At 39.2% G+C, this 17,525-nt stretch overlaps 1 protein-coding gene across 2 annotated transcripts in view; it reads right to left on the reverse strand.

Annotated features, from left to right (window-relative positions):
• Nucleotides 1-17,525, reverse strand: part of ascc2 (activating signal cointegrator 1 complex subunit 2) — a 61,779-nt gene that overhangs the window by 14,430 nt on the left and 29,824 nt on the right. For both annotated transcript variants that reach the window (XM_072587374.1, XM_072587373.1), the window contains exons 10-15: nt 16,456-16,563; nt 14,345-14,413; nt 10,342-10,416; nt 8,817-9,006; nt 5,958-6,163; nt 4,129-4,248 (exon numbers count right to left, since the gene is read on the reverse strand). In XM_072587374.1, the coding sequence (XP_072443475.1) occupies nt 4,129-4,248; nt 5,958-6,163; nt 8,817-9,006; nt 10,342-10,416; nt 14,345-14,413; nt 16,456-16,563 (768 nt within the window). The remainder of the gene's footprint in view (nt 1-4,128; nt 4,249-5,957; nt 6,164-8,816; nt 9,007-10,341; nt 10,417-14,344; nt 14,414-16,455; nt 16,564-17,525) is intronic.

The raw sequence follows: 17,525 nt of genomic DNA on the forward strand, positions 1-17,525 counted from the left end.
GATGAGGAATTTGCAACAGCAACAGTATGTGATGGATGGCAGTTATAGGAAGGGGGGAAAGTCTCAGATACAGTCACATAGATGGGTTAACTCCAGGAAGGGTAAGAGGGGTAGGCAGCTAGTGCAGGAGTCTTTTGTGGATACACCCATTTCAAACAGGTATGCTGTTTTGGAAAATGTAGGGGGTGATGTGTTCTCAGGGGAACGTAGCACGAACAGCCAAGTTTGTGGTATTGAGGCTGGCTCTAATGCAACGAGGGGTATGTCGGCTCCCAAGAGATCAATGTATGAGGGGATTCTGTAGTCCGAGGTACAGACAGACATTTCTGTGGCCAGCAGAGAAAAAGCAGAATGGTGTGTTGTTTCCCTGATGCCAGGATCAAGGATGTGTCAGAGAGGGTGCAGAATATTCTCAAGAGGGGGGGGGGGGGGAAAGAGGTGCCAGCAGGAGGTCATAGTCCACATTGGAAGGGAAAAGGTTGAGATTCTGAAGGGAGATTACAGAGAGTTAGGCAGAAATTTAAAAAGGAGGTCCTCAAGGGTAGTAATATCTGGATTACTCCCAGTGCTATGAGCAAGTGAGGGCAGGAATAGGAGGATAGAGCAGATGAATACATGGCTGAGGAGCTGGTGTATGGGAGAAGGATTCATATTTTTGGATCATTGGAATCTCTTTGGGGTAGAAGTGACCTGTACAAGAAGGACGGATTGCACCTAAATTGGAAGGCAGGGAAATATGCTAGAACTGCTTGGGAGGATTTAAACTAGTAAGGTGGGGCGATGGGACCCAGGGAGATAGTGAGGAAAGAGATCGATCTGAGACGGATACAGCTGAGAACAGAAGTGAGTCAAACAGTCAGGGCAGGCAGGGACAAGATAGGACTAATAAATTAAACTGCATTTATTTCAATGCAAGGGGCCTAACAGGGAAGGCAAAAATGAACTCAGGGCATGGTTAGGAACATGGGACTGGGATATCATAGCAATTACGGAAACATGGCTCAGGGATGGGCAGGACTGGCAGCTTAATGTTCCAGGATACAAATGCTACATAAAGGATAGAAAGGGAGGCAAGAGAGGAGGGGGAGTGGCATTTTTGATAAGGGACAGCATTACAGCTGTGCTGAGGGAGGATATTCCCAGAAATACATCCAGGGAAGTTATTTGGATGGAATGAGAAATAAGAAAGGGATGATCACCTTATTGGGATTGTATTATAGACCCCCCAATAGTCACACGGAAATTGAGAAACAAACTTGTAAGGAGATCTCAGCTATCTGTAAGAATAATAGGGTAATTATGGTAGGGGATTTTAACTTTCCAAACATCGACTGGGACTGCCATAGTGTTAAAGGTTTTGATGGAGAGGAATTTCTTAATGTGTACAAGACAATTTTCTGATTCAGTATTTGGATGTACCTACTAGAGAAGGTGCAAAACCGATCTACTCTTGGGAAATAAGGCAGGGCAGGTGACTGAGGTGTCAGTGGGGGAGAACTTTGGGGCCAGCGACCAAAGTATATTCCTGTCAGGGTGAAAAAGAAGGCTGGTAGGTATAGGAAATGCTGGATGACTAAAGAAATTAGGGTTTGGTTAAGAAAGAGAAGGAAGCATATGTCAGGTATAGACAGGATAGATCGAGTGAATCCTTAGAAGAGTATAAAGAAAATAGGAGTATACTTAAGAAGGAAATCAGGAGGGAAAAACGGGGACATGAAATAGCTTTGACAAACAGAATTAAAGGAGAATCGAAAGAGTTTTTACAAATATATTAAGGACAAAAGGGTAATTAGGGAGAGAATAGGGCCCCTCAAAGATCAGCAAGGCGGCCTTTGTATGGAGCCACAGAAAATGGGGCAGATACGAAATGAATATTTTGCATCAGTATTTACTGTGGAAAAGGATATGGAAAATATAGACTGTAGGGAAATAGATGGTGACCTCTTGCAAAACGTCCAGATTACAGAGGAGGAAGTGTTGGATGTCTTGAAACGGTTAAAGGTGGATAAATCCCCAGGACCTGATCAGGTGTACCCGAGAACTCTGTGGGAAGCTAGAGAAGTGATTGTTGGGCCTCTTGCTGAGATATTTGTATCATTGATAGTCACAGGTGAGGTGCCAGAAGGCTGGAGGTTGGCAAACCTCCAGTGGAGGTGCCACTGTTTAAGAAGGGCGGTAAAGACAAGCCAGGGAACTATAGACCAGTGAGCTTGACCTCGGTGGTGGGCAAGTTGTTGGAGGGAATCCTGAGGGACAGGATGTCCATGTATTTGGAAAGGCAAGGACTGATTTAGGGATAGTCAACATGGCTTTGTGTGTGGGAAATCCTGCCTCACAAACTTGATTGAGTTTTTTGAAGAAGTAACAAAGAAGACTGATGAGGGCAAAGCAGTAAATGTGATCTGTATGGACTTCAGTAGGACGTTTGACAAGGTTCCCCATGTTTAGCAAGGTTAGATCTCATGGCATACAGGGAGAACTAGCCATTTGGTTACAGAACTGGCTCAAAAGGTAGACAGAGGGTGGTGGTGGAGGGTTGTTCTTCAGACTGGAGGCCTGTGACCAGTGGAGTGCCACAAGGATCGGTGCTGGGTCCTCTACTTTTTGTCATTTACATAAATGATTTGGATGCGAGCATAAAAGGTACAGTTAGTAAGTTTGCAGATGACACCAAAATTGGAGGTGTAGTGGACAGCGAAGAGGGTTACCTCAGATTACAACAGGATCTTGACCAGATGGGCCAATGGGCTGAGGAGTGGCAGATGGAGTTTAATTCGGGTAAATGTGAAGTACTGTATTTTGGGAAAGCAAATCTTGGCAGGACTTATACACTTAATGGTAAGGTCCTAGGGAGTGTTGCTGAACAAAGAGACCTTGGAGTGCAGGTTCATAGCTCCTTGAAAGTGGAATTGCAGGTAGATAGGATAGTGAAGGCGGCATTTGATATGCTTTCCTTTATTGGTCAGAGTATTGAGTCCCAATTGAGTATTGGGAGGTCATGTTGTTGCTGTACAGGACATTGGTTAGGCCACTGTTGGAATATTGCTTGCATTACTGGTCTCCTTCCTATTGGAAAGATGTTGTGAAACTTGAAAGGGTTCAGAAAAGATTTACAAGGATGTTGCCAGGGTTGGAGGATTTGAGCTATAGGGAGAGGCTGAACAGGCTGGGGCTGTTTTCCCTGGAGCATCAGAGGCTGAGGGGTGACCTTATCGAGGTTTCCAAAAGTATGAGAGACATGGATAAGATAAATAGACAAAGTCTTTTCCCGGATGTCGGGGAGTCCAGAACTAGAGGGCATAGGTTTCGGGTGACAGGGGAAAGATATAAAAGAGACCTAAGAGGCACCCTTTTCATGCAGAGGGTGGTACGTGTATGGAATGAGCTGCCAAAGGACGTGGTGGAGGCTGGTACAATTGCAACATTTAAGAGGCATTTGGATGGGTATATGAATAGGAAGGGTTTGGAGGGATATGGGCCGGGTGCAGGCAGGTGGGACTAGTTTGGGTTGAGATATCTGGTTGGCATGGACAGGTTGGACCGAAGGGTCTGTTTCCATGCTGTACATCTCTATGACTGTAAGAGGAGATTCAGCATAATTATATTCCTCCTCCTAGGCTCCCACCAGTAATGCCCAGTCCTATGACCAGTAGTTATGCAGTCCATACTGCATTGTCCCATGAGGAAGTAAATGCAAAAGCACTCAATAGAGAAATTAAAAAACACAAAAAGTGTGTCATTGTGTTATGCATTCAATCACTAAAGCATTAGGGGACATGCTATTTAATCAATGTTTAGCTCATTTTAAGTTTTGAAATAATCAAAGGGTTGCAATTTAAAAGATTTGCACTTTGTATTGCTTGCAAGTACACAGAACTTTGAATCAACCATTAAGATAAATGATTTTAGCCCTTTGTTTGGAATGTGTGCAGGTGATTTGTTTAAACACATAGACACTTTAAATTGTTTGTACAGTCATTACAAATTAAAGCAGCCAATGCTCAGTTGGTCTGTGTGGAACTTTCAGGTTGTTCTACAGCTGTGAAGCTTAGTGGAACACTGATTAGGATCCAATCTGACACTTCCATAATAATCACAACTCGTAATTTAATTAGGTAGCGAACTTACTTCTTTCCTTTCCATATTTTGGACATGTCAACAGAAGTTTTGCTGAAGACATCAAACTCATCATAGTCAAATACATTTTGCCGTGCTGACAGAATCGATTCCTGTTCTTTTTTCACCTGCCTAATAACAACAAAGTATACAAAATAGTTTGGCACTGTACCTACAATTTGTATTTAGAAGACTATTAAATTCTATCAGGCATCCTTTAAAAACATATTGCGAACTTATTTTGCAATTGAATCGGATACTGTAATCTACATCACTTTATGACAAGAAAGACTCAGAAAAATTACAAAACATCAAGTGTGGAGATCATTAGGGTTAAAAATACAAAAAAACTTAAATTTTAGGAATTTACAATTAACTGTATTCTGAGTTGGAATTAAAAGATGTTCAAAATGTCTCTAAAAGATATTGTGTCACTGTGTGAGAAACCCAATTACCTAAATCCTGTGGTCAGTATATTTTTGGGTTTATGTGGTACCCTTTGATACTAATACCTTTTTAAGCTTTTAAAACACAAGCTAACCACTAAGTAGAAGGGTAGTACCTAAATGCACCTAAGTGTATGGGTAACCACCAAGTGTAAGCATGTTTAATGAGCTTCCCCACATTAATTAAAAATAGAAATTACCTTGAGAAACATTTGTATTTGAAGCCTTCAATTCAGAAGTATCTTAAGTACATACACTTGTTTACATCGGTTTACAAACACATCTGATGACATATCAGCCATCCTGCAGACCTTGAAACAACTTAAATCACTGGGAGATAAAGGGTGGAAACAAAGAAGACACAACTTATACCAGCACCTGCAGTTTGTTTTCGGTGGACAGGAGCTCTAGTTTAAATGTTACAGCAAAGTGAGCCTGTCAAAATTTCATGAAATTATTTATTTTTAAAAGGCCTTCATCTCTCATAATTACTGTTTATGGTGAAAGATTTGTTATTTTAAAACAATAGTGAATGACCTGCCATGTATTCATCAAATTAGAGACGTACTGGTTGTGGTGATTAAATAAGTCAAATTATGTTGATTATTCAAGATCAGATAATAAAAACAAAGTTGTGTAAAACTAGGAAATAGAAAGCCTTTTACATATCCATATAAATGTTCTGTATATATTTACACTTTTACCCCATATCATTTTGGAACTGTAAATGTAAAAAATTCTGTGTCAGTTTGGACACTAACTACATAAGAAAGCAGTTAATATATTTCATTCAATTCTCATTTAATTCTCCTCATTTCCAGTTTGCATTTTCACAAACTAAGACTATATAAACAAACGGCAACGGTTCCAGTGGCAAATTGCTATTATTTTACATTTATCCAATTGATATTTATGTCAGCTTAAGTACAATGGGAATACAAGTACAAACATTGCACATTATTTGCAAAACATTTAATGAAATGATAAAAGAACCCTATGGATAAAGTGGCATTTAGACACAGTTGTGCAGACCACATGCAGCACGGGCTTATATTCTGATGTGTTGTGTTAGAGACATTCATTCAATCAGAAAATGTAAATAGTTAAAACAATAAGCTTTGTCCTTGTGAATTTGACAGATCGGAGTTCCTAAAGTAGAATCTAGATTCAAGATTCAAATAGATAACTGCAACAAATGCAACTAAACATTTTGTTGAGCGCACTCAGGGACAGGCTTAGACATCAAGACCAAAGAATCTGGTTCCAGCTGAGAAATCCATCACAGACTATAGGTCAAGTATAGCTGAAGCTTGAAAATTTGCATTTAAGTATAAATGATCAGAAGTATTTTGAAAACAAACCTTCAATCTGAAGACATGCATCTTGATTTCTTACCTCTGAAGAGTTCTGTCTAGCTTGCGAAGGGAAGGCGCTATTTTATCTTCAAGGATATCATTAATTACTTTTTCAGCATCATAATTATATTCTTCCAGACATTCAAGAACAAAGCCTTCACCAAGGTGTGGTAGAATGTCCTTCACCTGAGAAATTAAAGATTCCAGCTCGACTCCTGTTATTTTGGCAGCTGTTGCACCTGCACACTATTTATAAAATCAGGAATGAAAACATATATAATTCCAGTAAGCAGTTTAAAAAAGCTATTTTTTCATATTTTAACTGAATTCATTCTGACCGAGATATTAATCCACTCCAAATTTAATTTCAGACTTAAGCTTTAAGATAATAATCTGTATAAAAGAATACAATACTAGTTAAACTTCAGTCTGCATGCACTTCACATTATTTGTTTCCCCATTATATATTCTCCAATACCCAGATTTACAATGCAAAGTAGCTAGATAAGCTGTGATGATGTCATCACATTCTCCTATCTATGGAGGCATTAGGCAATCATGAGCAACGATTCCTGATGAAGGGCTTTTGCCCGAAACGTCGATTTCGAAGCTACTTGGATGCTGCCTGAACTGCTGTGCTCTTCCAGCACCACTAATCCAGAATCATGAACAATGAAACCATGCATAACAGAAAACAACAAAAAAAATGGAGAGAGGAAGTGTGTTAATGGTCAAGTTCAATATGACTTCTTTAGAACTGTCAGACTTCCTCAAAAGAGTAAAGCTTGTAAACTTTCAAATAACAATTTGTACTTGAATTTCAGAATTGTTACTAAGTTTTATTCTTGGCCAGTTCGTCAATTCAATTAATTTGAGAAGATTATTTTTCTAAATATATCTTTCTCTTACAAATTTTAAAAAATTATTTCATAGGATGTCAGCATTACCTTGAACTTAGTGAGTTCCTAGGCCATTTCAGAAGGCAATTAAAAGTCACTCACATGACTGTGGGTTGAGAGGGACAAGTGGATCGCATCAATGGCAGACTTCATTCAGGGAATTCAGTGAACCGGATAGAATTTTGTAACAATTTATGACAGTTGTTGATTCATCTTGGGCTTTAAGCCAAACTGCTACCTGCACATTTAGATAGTGTTGAGCTTTGCATGTTTGCACATAAATAAGCTCTGGGATGATGTGTTTCTTTTCTCTAAGAAGGGCTCTTCTACTCCTGATGTATTGTAGCACTCCTCTATTTATAACTATACACTGCAGGCTACTAAATACACTCCTCTGTTTGACCATTCTCTTTACAAGCTTTAGTCTGATGTTTTCTCATCTACTTAGGTCTCAACAGGTCATCAGTTAAACCACCTCATTTACATATTTCTTATTATTCCACATTTATTATGGTCACCATTCCTGAGCCTAGATATAAAGAAATTCAAGTTAAATTTCACCAGCTGCCAGAAATTTAAATGTGTATTCCCAGAGAATTAGTCTAGGTTTCTAGATTGTTAGTCTAGCATCTCCTTGACAAAAGATTTGTAGACTTTGGAAAATATTGTATGTATGCACATGCAATGAGCAATATTTAGAATTGCTTACCACAAACTTTTTAATGAACTATTGCTTTCACTCATTGCACTCGCTGCTTCAGTCAAAAATCTGGTTCCTACCAGCCAAAATGTGTCATAAATGCTAGGAGTAAACCTGCCAGGTAAACCTTTATCTCTGCTAATTTTACTTTCTTTTCCAAACCATTCTATGCATTCAATGCCCACCTCAAAAGTCATAGGGTGTTTCAGTTTGAATAACTCTGATCTAATATTGTGATCTTTTGGAAACACAGTAATAACATGTTTACACAAAATGGTAACTGTGACTCTCTCTAATTTAAATGATCTTACTAGAACAAAACTTTAAACTGAAGAACTGATTAACCAACATAATATGGTTCTTTTGAAACCAAGCTTCATACTTTAGTGTGTGTTGCTGGAAAAGCGCAGCAGGTCAGGCAGCATCCAAGGAGCAGGAGAATCGACGTTTCGGGCATAAGCCCTTCTTCAGGAATGAGGCTGGTGTGCCAAACAGGCTAAGAAAAAAGGTAGGGAGGAGGGACTTGGGGGAGGGGCATTGAGAATGCGATAGGTGGAAGGAGGTTAAGGTGAGGGTGATAGGCCGGAGAGGTGGTGGGGGCGGAGAGGTTGGGAAGAAGATTGCAGGTCAAGAAGGGGGTGCCGAGTCCGAGGGTTGGGACTGAGATAAGGTGGGGGGGAAGGGGAAATGAGGAAGCTGGAGAATTCTGCGTTCATCCCTTGTGGTTGGAGGATTCCTAAGCGGAAGATGAGGCGCTCTTCCTCCAGGTGTCGTGTTGCCGTGGTCTGGCGATGGAGGAGGACAAGGACCTGCATGTCCTTGGCGGAGTGGGAGGGGGAGTGTTCAGACACTTTAGCTGCGCTTTTCAGGCAACACATTTTTCAGCTCTGATCTCCAGCATCTGCAGTCCTCACTTTCTCCTCCTTCATACTTTAGAGGGGCGCTAGCATAGAGTTATAGAACTGGGACAACTCAGGAGTTCAATTGGCTCAACATCATGACATCATCCCAGACAGAGCATCTTGACAACGAGTGTAGCCTATTCAACCAGTGTGACTATAAGACTCCAAACATAATCTTGATCTCACCAAATATTCACATATATATTTTTTAATATTAGTCATTTAGATATCAATCAGGAAGGGAATATTTGCCAATTATTCCCTCCCTCAAAGAGGGCCAGTGATGTCAATTAACCCTTGTTAGCAACCAAGACCAGTTTGAAATGGTTATCTTCCTGGTCAGTAAAGCTCACCCAATTGTTGGGTAAATTTACAATTCAATCCTATTTGGTACTTACATAGTCATCAATTTCATATCCTGGCTGTTTAAGTTCTTGCTCTGTTTCACCATTTACTGCTGAAACCTCATTGCTATCAGAGGCATGTGAAACATGAGTATTTCCAGTGGCAAAGGTAGGCTTGCTCCTACCACTAGCTTCCCAGGCACTGTCAACAGCTTTGATGATGTACGATGTTCTAGTTTCATCACTATAATTTAAGTTAAGATAAACACAAAAAACTTTGTATAAGGTGTACGTTGGTACACACTTTATACTTACAACAATTGAAGTAAGCAGAGAGCCAGTGCAGTCACAATAGACTAAATGGTGTCCTTCTCCCTATAACAATTCCATGACTATGAATTGAGAGATTAACAAAAGATTTTCATACGGAGAAATAATTGTTTTGTTCTTTACAATTTTCTTTAGCAAGATTTATTCCTGAAAATTGCCTAAACTTTTTTCTCCAAATTTGTCATTAACTCCAACCCCTATTTATAAATCCATTTCAGTTTCTTAACAAGATTAATTTTCTCCATGTTTAAACCTCCTATGCCAATTAAATATTAGCTGTATAAAAGACAGTGCTCCAAATAAGTTCAAAAGCAACACCTTCCAATTACAAATGGAATGCATGCCACAGTTTCTTTAGAACAGTGATATCACTTCTCTCTCCATTCCAATTATACACAGTGCTAACAAAAGCTACAGAAATTGACATAATATTTCCTTGTTTTCTTCACATTCAAGAGAACTGGAGCATTTTTCAATTGGTCATGGTCACATCATTGGACAGGCATGAGAACAGAAATTAAAAATGCAACTCTAATGACTGCACTTCTTAACATGGAAGTTTAGAACAAAGAAATAAAAATGTACAAAACAAAGGTGCACAATTAAGTTGAGTTTTATTTGGGATAAATATTATCCTAATAAAATAATATCCTAATAATATTTATTAGGTAGCTGTTCAATATAGCTCCAATATACAAATTGTTGGACTCTATCTTTCATTAAGTTTCTCTTCCTTTAAAATATTAGTCTGTGTATGGAATAAATAAACTGCTGGTTTGAGGTCAACAGCTTATATGCTTTGAACATGTAAGTACCACTGTCCTTTTCCAATATCCATATTCAATATTTTTTCTCAGAAGTTGTAATGTAGCTTTTAAAACCAATGAAAATAACAATTCACCAAAGAGCGCAACATCTGCATTTCATCGCTAATAGCCAAGTAATTTCTATCATGGTATCAGATTGGAAAGCATGTTTGTCCAATCATTGAAAAAATATCAAAACATTATTATGGAGCGATAAGTGATATCACTGTTCTAAAGAACTTGCAGCAATTCATCACCTCACATAATTTGTAAATTACATTTATAGATTAAGTTAAGTTATCTAAATCATATTTTTAAAAGGACCATAAAGAAATGTACTATCTTGCTACATTTAGTTTTCTTTTTTTTCCTCCATTCTTAATCAAGGCCCAAAATTCCAATTTTAGCTGTCACGAACTTCCAAACCAAACAGCAAAGGATACAGCACCGGAAATGCCTGTTGTAGAAGGCTGATATCATCAGCCACTGGAAATTGTTCATCATAGTCTGTCAGAAACCTGTGTAAAAAATAAAGAGATTTGATGCAGAACATATTTTTTGAAGTTATATTTAATAGTACATTTTTGTGCACAACCACAGCATTTATAATTTCAGAAAGAAATAATTGATTTTTATCATTTGTAATGATTATACCCAAAATGGTATTTTGGCATGTAGATACAGGTAGTCAGTACAGACAACGTTCAAGAACAATTCTGAAAATATTTGTATTTTAGATATTGAGAAAGCTTCCTTCTCAATTTGTTGAAGTAATTTAGACCGTGTTGATTTATACATTTATACTGTGTTCATAAGCTGCAAAAATTTACTTTTCACCTTGTAGTTTCTCTCAAATTTATACAACAGCCTCCTGCAGCTGCAGATTCAATACAATTAACAAAAATATCAGGGATGCACATTATTATAGCAATCTTTGCAATTTGGTCATTGATCAGCACTGGGTGTAAATCTACAGTATTGAACTATATTGAGTCACTACTGTACCCTGTTAACGTAAAAATTATGCTGAGCAATGGAGTAACATACCCTAGGTTAAGATGCACACAACAACGATCATTTTTCAATTGTGAATGTGACACCATTTCTAAAAGGTTTGTCATGATAGATTGACTTTTGTTCTCTACCTAGATTTCTTTAAAAAATTTCAAAGGAGTCACTACTTCATTGTTTTATGAATATTAGGTATGATATAGAATACAGTCGAAGAAAAATTATTATTAATTTTTTAAAATTTTCTTATGGGACGTGGGCATTAGCAGCAGGCCAGCATTTGTTACCCATTCCTAATTGGTCTTTGAACTGAAAGGCATACCAGGCCATTTCAGAGAAAAGAGTCAACTATACAGTGCTGAGAGAAATGTTGAGAGTCAAACGCAGGCCAGAGTAAGTAAGAATGACTGATTTCCTTACCCAAATGAAACAGGTGATGTTACAATCACCATTACTGAGACTAGCTTTCAATACCAGATTTGCAAATTTAATTTAAACTTCCCATTTGCAATGGTGGGATTTTAACCTATGTCTCCAAAGCTAATGCTTTGGATTACCAGTCCAGTGACAAAACCACCATGCTGCCTCCCTCAATGGGTAGAAATCTGTTGATTTTCATAATCAATTCTGTAAACCACAATGCACATCCCTTAGCATAGCCAATTCTTTTATTTCACAATTCTGGACCTTGGCAGAACTGCTACTAATAATTTATAAGTCATCACATAAATTCATTGTCATTTTTAGATAGTATATATAAAGCTTTTGTTCTTGAAATAGATAGCATTGTGGATGTCAATATAAATGTACTCCTGACTTATGATTCTTAGGCCATTCACTGAAGAAAAAAAGACTGACAAAACTGAAAACTTAAAAATGTGTTGCTGGAAAAGCGCAGCAGGTCAGGCAGCATCAAAGGAGAAGGAGAATCGACATTTCGGGCACAAGCCCTTCTTCAGGAATGAGGAGGGTGTGCCAAGCAGGCCAAGACAAAAGGTAGGGAGGAGGGACTTGGGGGGAGGGGCGTTAGGAATGCGATAGGTGGAAGGAGTTTAAGTCGAGGGTGACAGGCCAGAGAAGGGGTGGGGGTGGAGAGGTCGGGAAGAAGACTGCAGGCCAAGAAGGCGGTGCTGAGTCCGAGGGCCGGGACCTAGAAAAGGTTAAAATCCCACCATTGCAAATGGGAAATGGGGGGAGGGGAAAGGAGGAAGCTGGAGAAATTCGCATTCATCCCCTGTGGCTGGAGGGTTCTTAGGCGGAAGATGAGGCGCTCTTCCTCCAGGCGTCGTGGGGCCAGGGTCTGGCGATGGAGGAGGCCAAGGACCTGCATGTCATTGGCGGAGTGGGAGGGGGAGCTAAAGTGTTCAGCAACGGGGCTGTTGGGTTGGTTGGTGCAGGTGTCCCAGAGGTGTTCTCTGAAACGTTCCACAAGTAGGCGGCCTGACTCCTCAATGTATAGGAGGCCACATCGGGTGCAGCGGATGCAGTAAATTATGTGTGTGAAGGTGCAGGTGAATTTCTGATGGATATTGAAGGATCCCTTGGGGCTCCGGAGGGAAGTGAAGGGGAGGTGTGGGCGCAAGCTTCGCATTTCCTGCGGTTGCAGGGGAAGGTGCCAGGAGTGGAAGCTGGGCCAGTGGGGGGCGCAGACCCGACAAGGGAGTCGCGGAGGGAGCGGTCCTTCCGGAACGCTGACAGGGTGGGGAGGGAAATATATCCTTGGTGGTGGGGTTTATTTTCAGTTAAATATTAGGAAATTTTGACCTCTGAGATTATCCAGTTTGGATAAATAGACAAGAAGTGAATATGCTGAGTATAGTATATATGCTGCCAAATACTGAAATTTTGTTGTAGTTTAATGTGCAGTAATATTATATAAAGTCAGTCTTATGGAAACAGATTTTCTTGTGTTGTCTTTTGTTCCATTAATACAGAAATATGCTTTTCCTCAGATTAGGTATCAGAAGAGTGCAACTATAGGAAAAATGATAAACAGTTAACAGCCACACAAGAGAACTTGTAGAATGTCATGTCTTTCCCATAAGCCAACGTGTTAACAGTACTAAAACAAAAAAAAACTCTTAATTTATTCAGCCCATACAACAAACTTATTTTGACCTCTCCATTCTTGGCCTCTTACTTTTGTTAGTGTCACTTCAACATTGACTTTAACAATTCCATGCTTTAGCCATTGCTATAATTTTTCACCAGAAATGTAATCTTTTCCAATGTCAGGAATTCAAAAAAACAGGCCTAATGCAGGATATTATTTATCTCTCCACCCTTCCTTTTTGCTTGGTTTCTTCTCATAAGCTGTTCATCAGGGGCGGCACAGTGGCTCAGTGGTTAGCACTGTAGCCTCACAGCACCATGGACTTGAGTTCGATTCCAGCCTTGGGTGACTGTCTGTGTGGAGTTTGCACATTCTCCTCGTGTCTGTGTGGGTTTCCTCCGGTGCTCCAGTTTCCTCCCACAGTCCAAAGATGTGCAGGTTAGGCAAATTTGCCATACTAAATTGCCCATTGTATTAGGTGCATTAGTCAGAGGGAAATGGGTCTGGGTGGGTTACTCTTCGGAGGGTCGGTGTGGACTTGTTGGGCCGAAGGGCCTGTTTCCACACTGTAGGGAATCTAATCTAATCTAATCAAATCAATATCATCATTGCACTGCAGATGTCTTATCTGCTAAGTTGTTCCAACTTTGAAATGAACACTTCATATTTTCAGTAATTTATTATTTTATCAACAAGGTCAATTTTTTGGCTTTTGCATTTGAACTTCTAAACTGAGCTTTAACAACACCTCCCTCACATATGATTCACTTCCATCTATGTAAAATCATTCGCTTCTGCCCCTACCTCAGCTCATCTGTTACCAAAGACCTCATCACACCTTTGTCATTTTCAGGATTGTTTATTTTGACAGATTCCTTGCTGGATCCATTTTCCCTGTCCACAAGGTTCTGCCTGTCTAAAACTGCACTGTCTGTGTCAGTCACTAATCCATACTAAGTCTTGTTCACCCATTATCCCTCTGCTCATTGATCTTCACTTGATCTAATTTGCCAACACCTTTTATTTCACATTTTCATCCTAGGATTCAGATTACTCTATGAATTCGCTCCATTCTATCTCTGACAGTCACCTGCCCTAAATCACACCTTTAACTCTGGTCCCTTTTGCAACCATCCCCTCACTTTACCTACCACTTTGCAGTATTTTCATTAGCTAGGTTCCAAGCTCTGCAATATCCTCTCTAAATCTTTATTTCTCTATCCTAAATTAAAACATACTTTCAGACCTACCCCCTTGAATATTTACTGCATTTATAAAAGTATGTAAATAAGAGTTGTGGTTACTGTTCTAAATACAGGGTACATATAAAAACTCTGTTGATAATATACTCTAAACTTTCCATTCGTTTACTGTGCCCTTACCGTTTCTGGTGTAGCAGAGCTGTAAAGATCTGAAGGAAATCTTCTATAAAAGGCAGAATATTATCAGATCTACACAACAGAAAAAGAGAGAAAAAGTCTTAATACGAGAAAAACTTTCATGAAAAATTATTTCTTGAAAGCAATTACCTATAAATGAATTTTCTATACTAAACAGAACTGTTTTATTCAAATATAATACTAGATAAATTTAACTTTAAGAGAGGATTTTAAAAAGATTTGATACAAACTAAGTTGTACTTCTTGGAAGTTAGAAGTTCGAAATTTAAGATATCATGGCAGAACTAAGTGTATCAAACTAAAAATATGGTGATACCCAGGACAAATGCTGGGATCCTTGATTTGCACACACCTTGGATGAAAATATGTTCTAAATGCTTCTTTGCCAAAAACATGTCAAAAGCGGTTCCGCAGCAATGTAGGAATCATGGGTGCTTAAAGAGTGAACAGGTGCATTCTGGAAAGAATGGTCCCTCTGAAAAGCCGAGGGCAGAGATGTTGTTAGGATATTATTGAGACTTTGTCTTAGCTAACAAAAAAAGCAGATGATGATCTAGCAAATGCAAAGAGAGGGCAGAGAATGAGGAGAAGACATTCTCCTAGAGAGTTGAGGGGAGATGTACTGATAAATGGGGTGAACAATTCAAGGATCCCAGCATGTCCTATGGAAGAGAGCCTCAGCTTAACTCTGGTATACACACCGGGAGTGATCAGAGAATATTCTACGTAAGAAACACAAGACTCGGGTAGTTAAGAAAAGTAGTAATCTGGAAAAAGGTTACTTATTTTTAAAAAGATTGGAGAAAAATCTAGCATGGGAAAGGAACAGAGAGTGACTACATTAAAAAGTGTAGCATGGTATAAATGAAAAGGAAATCACTTAGGCAGGACAGCCTTAGGTCGAAGTATTCAAATGTATTAGCAAAGTCATAAATGTCAATGAAGTTCTCAAAATGGAGGAACGTGGAATCATTTCCATCACAGAAAAGGAAAACTATTCTAAATGATATGAACAGGCTCAAACTAATATATTGGGCAGGCCTGTTTGCGTATTGGGAGAAGGGGATAAACAAATTATGTTCAAGAGAGTTTCTGATCTTATGATCTGGTGTTTCATAACAAGATTGTCATTCAGAAATAAGAATTGCTGCTCACTATACTCTGCATCAGATAGATAGAGATGCTTCCACTATATGGCCATAGGGTTTCATGCCTACATAGGGATGAAAAGAGGAGAATGGGAAGTTAGAAATTAAGTTGCAAATGGGCATATATTGGTAGAAAGAGGAATCAATTTGAATACAATTCTATTTACTTGCTCAGAAAGGACCCTCTTAAGCGATTAATTAAATCCTAATCCAGTTCTTCAAAAGATCTCGTCAGCTCCATTTCATTCTTACTAACAATAGCTTTTTAAGCATTTAGTGTGAAGATGACATGCAATTCTGGATGTAAAAATCAATTCAAACAAGCTGGAGTTAAACACAGATTAGCTTAGCTGTAATTATTTTATGCTAATGCCTGCTGACAGCCATCTTGCAGGTGCACATATGTGCCAGGACTGAAACATGCATACAATTCCAGAAATGCCAGATCACCATGTGGAACTCTGATGGTGTTGTACACAAAAGAACTACACATGCGTAAAGAAGCACTACTAAACAGAACTTGAGGGAATGGGGTCGGGGGGTTGGGAATGACACACCAAGTGAGGAAAGAAAAAAAATGGGGGAAAGAGTGCACCACATCCAGTGAACACAGGTATGCACAAATTTGAGCGGTGCATAGTGACCATGCATGTAGTGTCAACAGACACAGATTTTTCTCATAAGGTCAAAGGGAGAGGTATAAACATTTGAACCATGAATGACACATTACTGGATGAAGAGAATAACAGAGCAGCTTACTAACACTCACAGATGAAACAAAGCAGACATACTGACATTCGGTAAGTTCAGCTCTAAACCAAGCCACAGCTTCGAAATAAAATGTACATGATTCACATCTAAGTTCACTTGATGTAATATCTACAGAGAATATGTCAATATAGTTTTCCACAAAAATAAGTAAATTCAGAGTTGCTGCTCCCTTACCCATTTTCTAGAATAGGTTGAAGGCACATATTGTTAATGATACAATGAAAAGCTTCAATCATTTTTTTCCTTGAGTGAGAAAGCCTCTTCCATAAATTTTCCTGTAAACTGAAGAGAAAAATATATTCACAAAACTAATAGCTTCAGTGTAGTTAGGGGAGACAAAGTCAGGCAGATTGTAGGACCTTCTGATTATCTAATCTTGCATCAATTCTTGCTTTACACAACAACATTTCTACTCCTCTTTGAATGTTTATTGGTCAGTGTATTCTAATAACCTGAAGAGTCTAAATAAGAAACTGGAGAGAAATAGGAAATAGGAGAGTGGATAAATATACTAAACTTTCGCCTCAAGGATCCAGGTTGGAATCCAAACCAGAACGTTTGTATATGAAATTTTGCTTTTTACCATGGTTCCCTCGGTCCTCAAATGAAATAACTACCAAGGGAATTAGCAGTCTGCTCAACATGAGCAGTAACCAATTAGGCTCCACTTAGGTGTACTTACCAAACCCGCTAGCATTTCCAATGGCATCTTACAAGTTTGAAGGTCAACCTCATGTTTTTTTTTTAAAACTCATTTGTGAGAGGTGGGCTTTGCTGGCTTGCAGCACTTGTTGCCTGTCCCTCGTTGCCTTTGAGAACGTGGTGGTCAGCTGTCTTCTTGAACTGCTGCAGTCCATCTGCTGTGGGTTGACCCACAATACCATTAGGAAGGGAATTCCATGAATTGGGCCCAGTGACAGTGAAGGAATGACAACGTATTTCCAAATCAAGATGGTGGAGAACTTAAAGATGGTGGTGTGCTCATGTATCTTTGCTCTATCCTTCTAGATGGAAGTGGCCATGGGTTTGGAAGATATTGCTTGAGGATCTTTGGAAAAGTTCTGCATAGCACCTTGTGGATAGCACACACTGCTGCTACTGTGTGTTGATGGTGGAGGAAGTGGATGCTTGTGGATGTAAAGCCAATCAAGCAGCTGAAAAATGTGGTGCTGGAAAAACACAGCAGGCCAGGCAGCATCAGAGGAGCAGGAGAATCGACATTTTGGGCATAAGCCCTTCTTCAG

This window comes from Chiloscyllium punctatum, chromosome 17 (genome assembly GCF_047496795.1).
Source record: "Chiloscyllium punctatum isolate Juve2018m chromosome 17, sChiPun1.3, whole genome shotgun sequence".
In the NCBI taxonomy this organism is placed as follows: domain Eukaryota; kingdom Metazoa; phylum Chordata; class Chondrichthyes; order Orectolobiformes; family Hemiscylliidae; genus Chiloscyllium; species Chiloscyllium punctatum.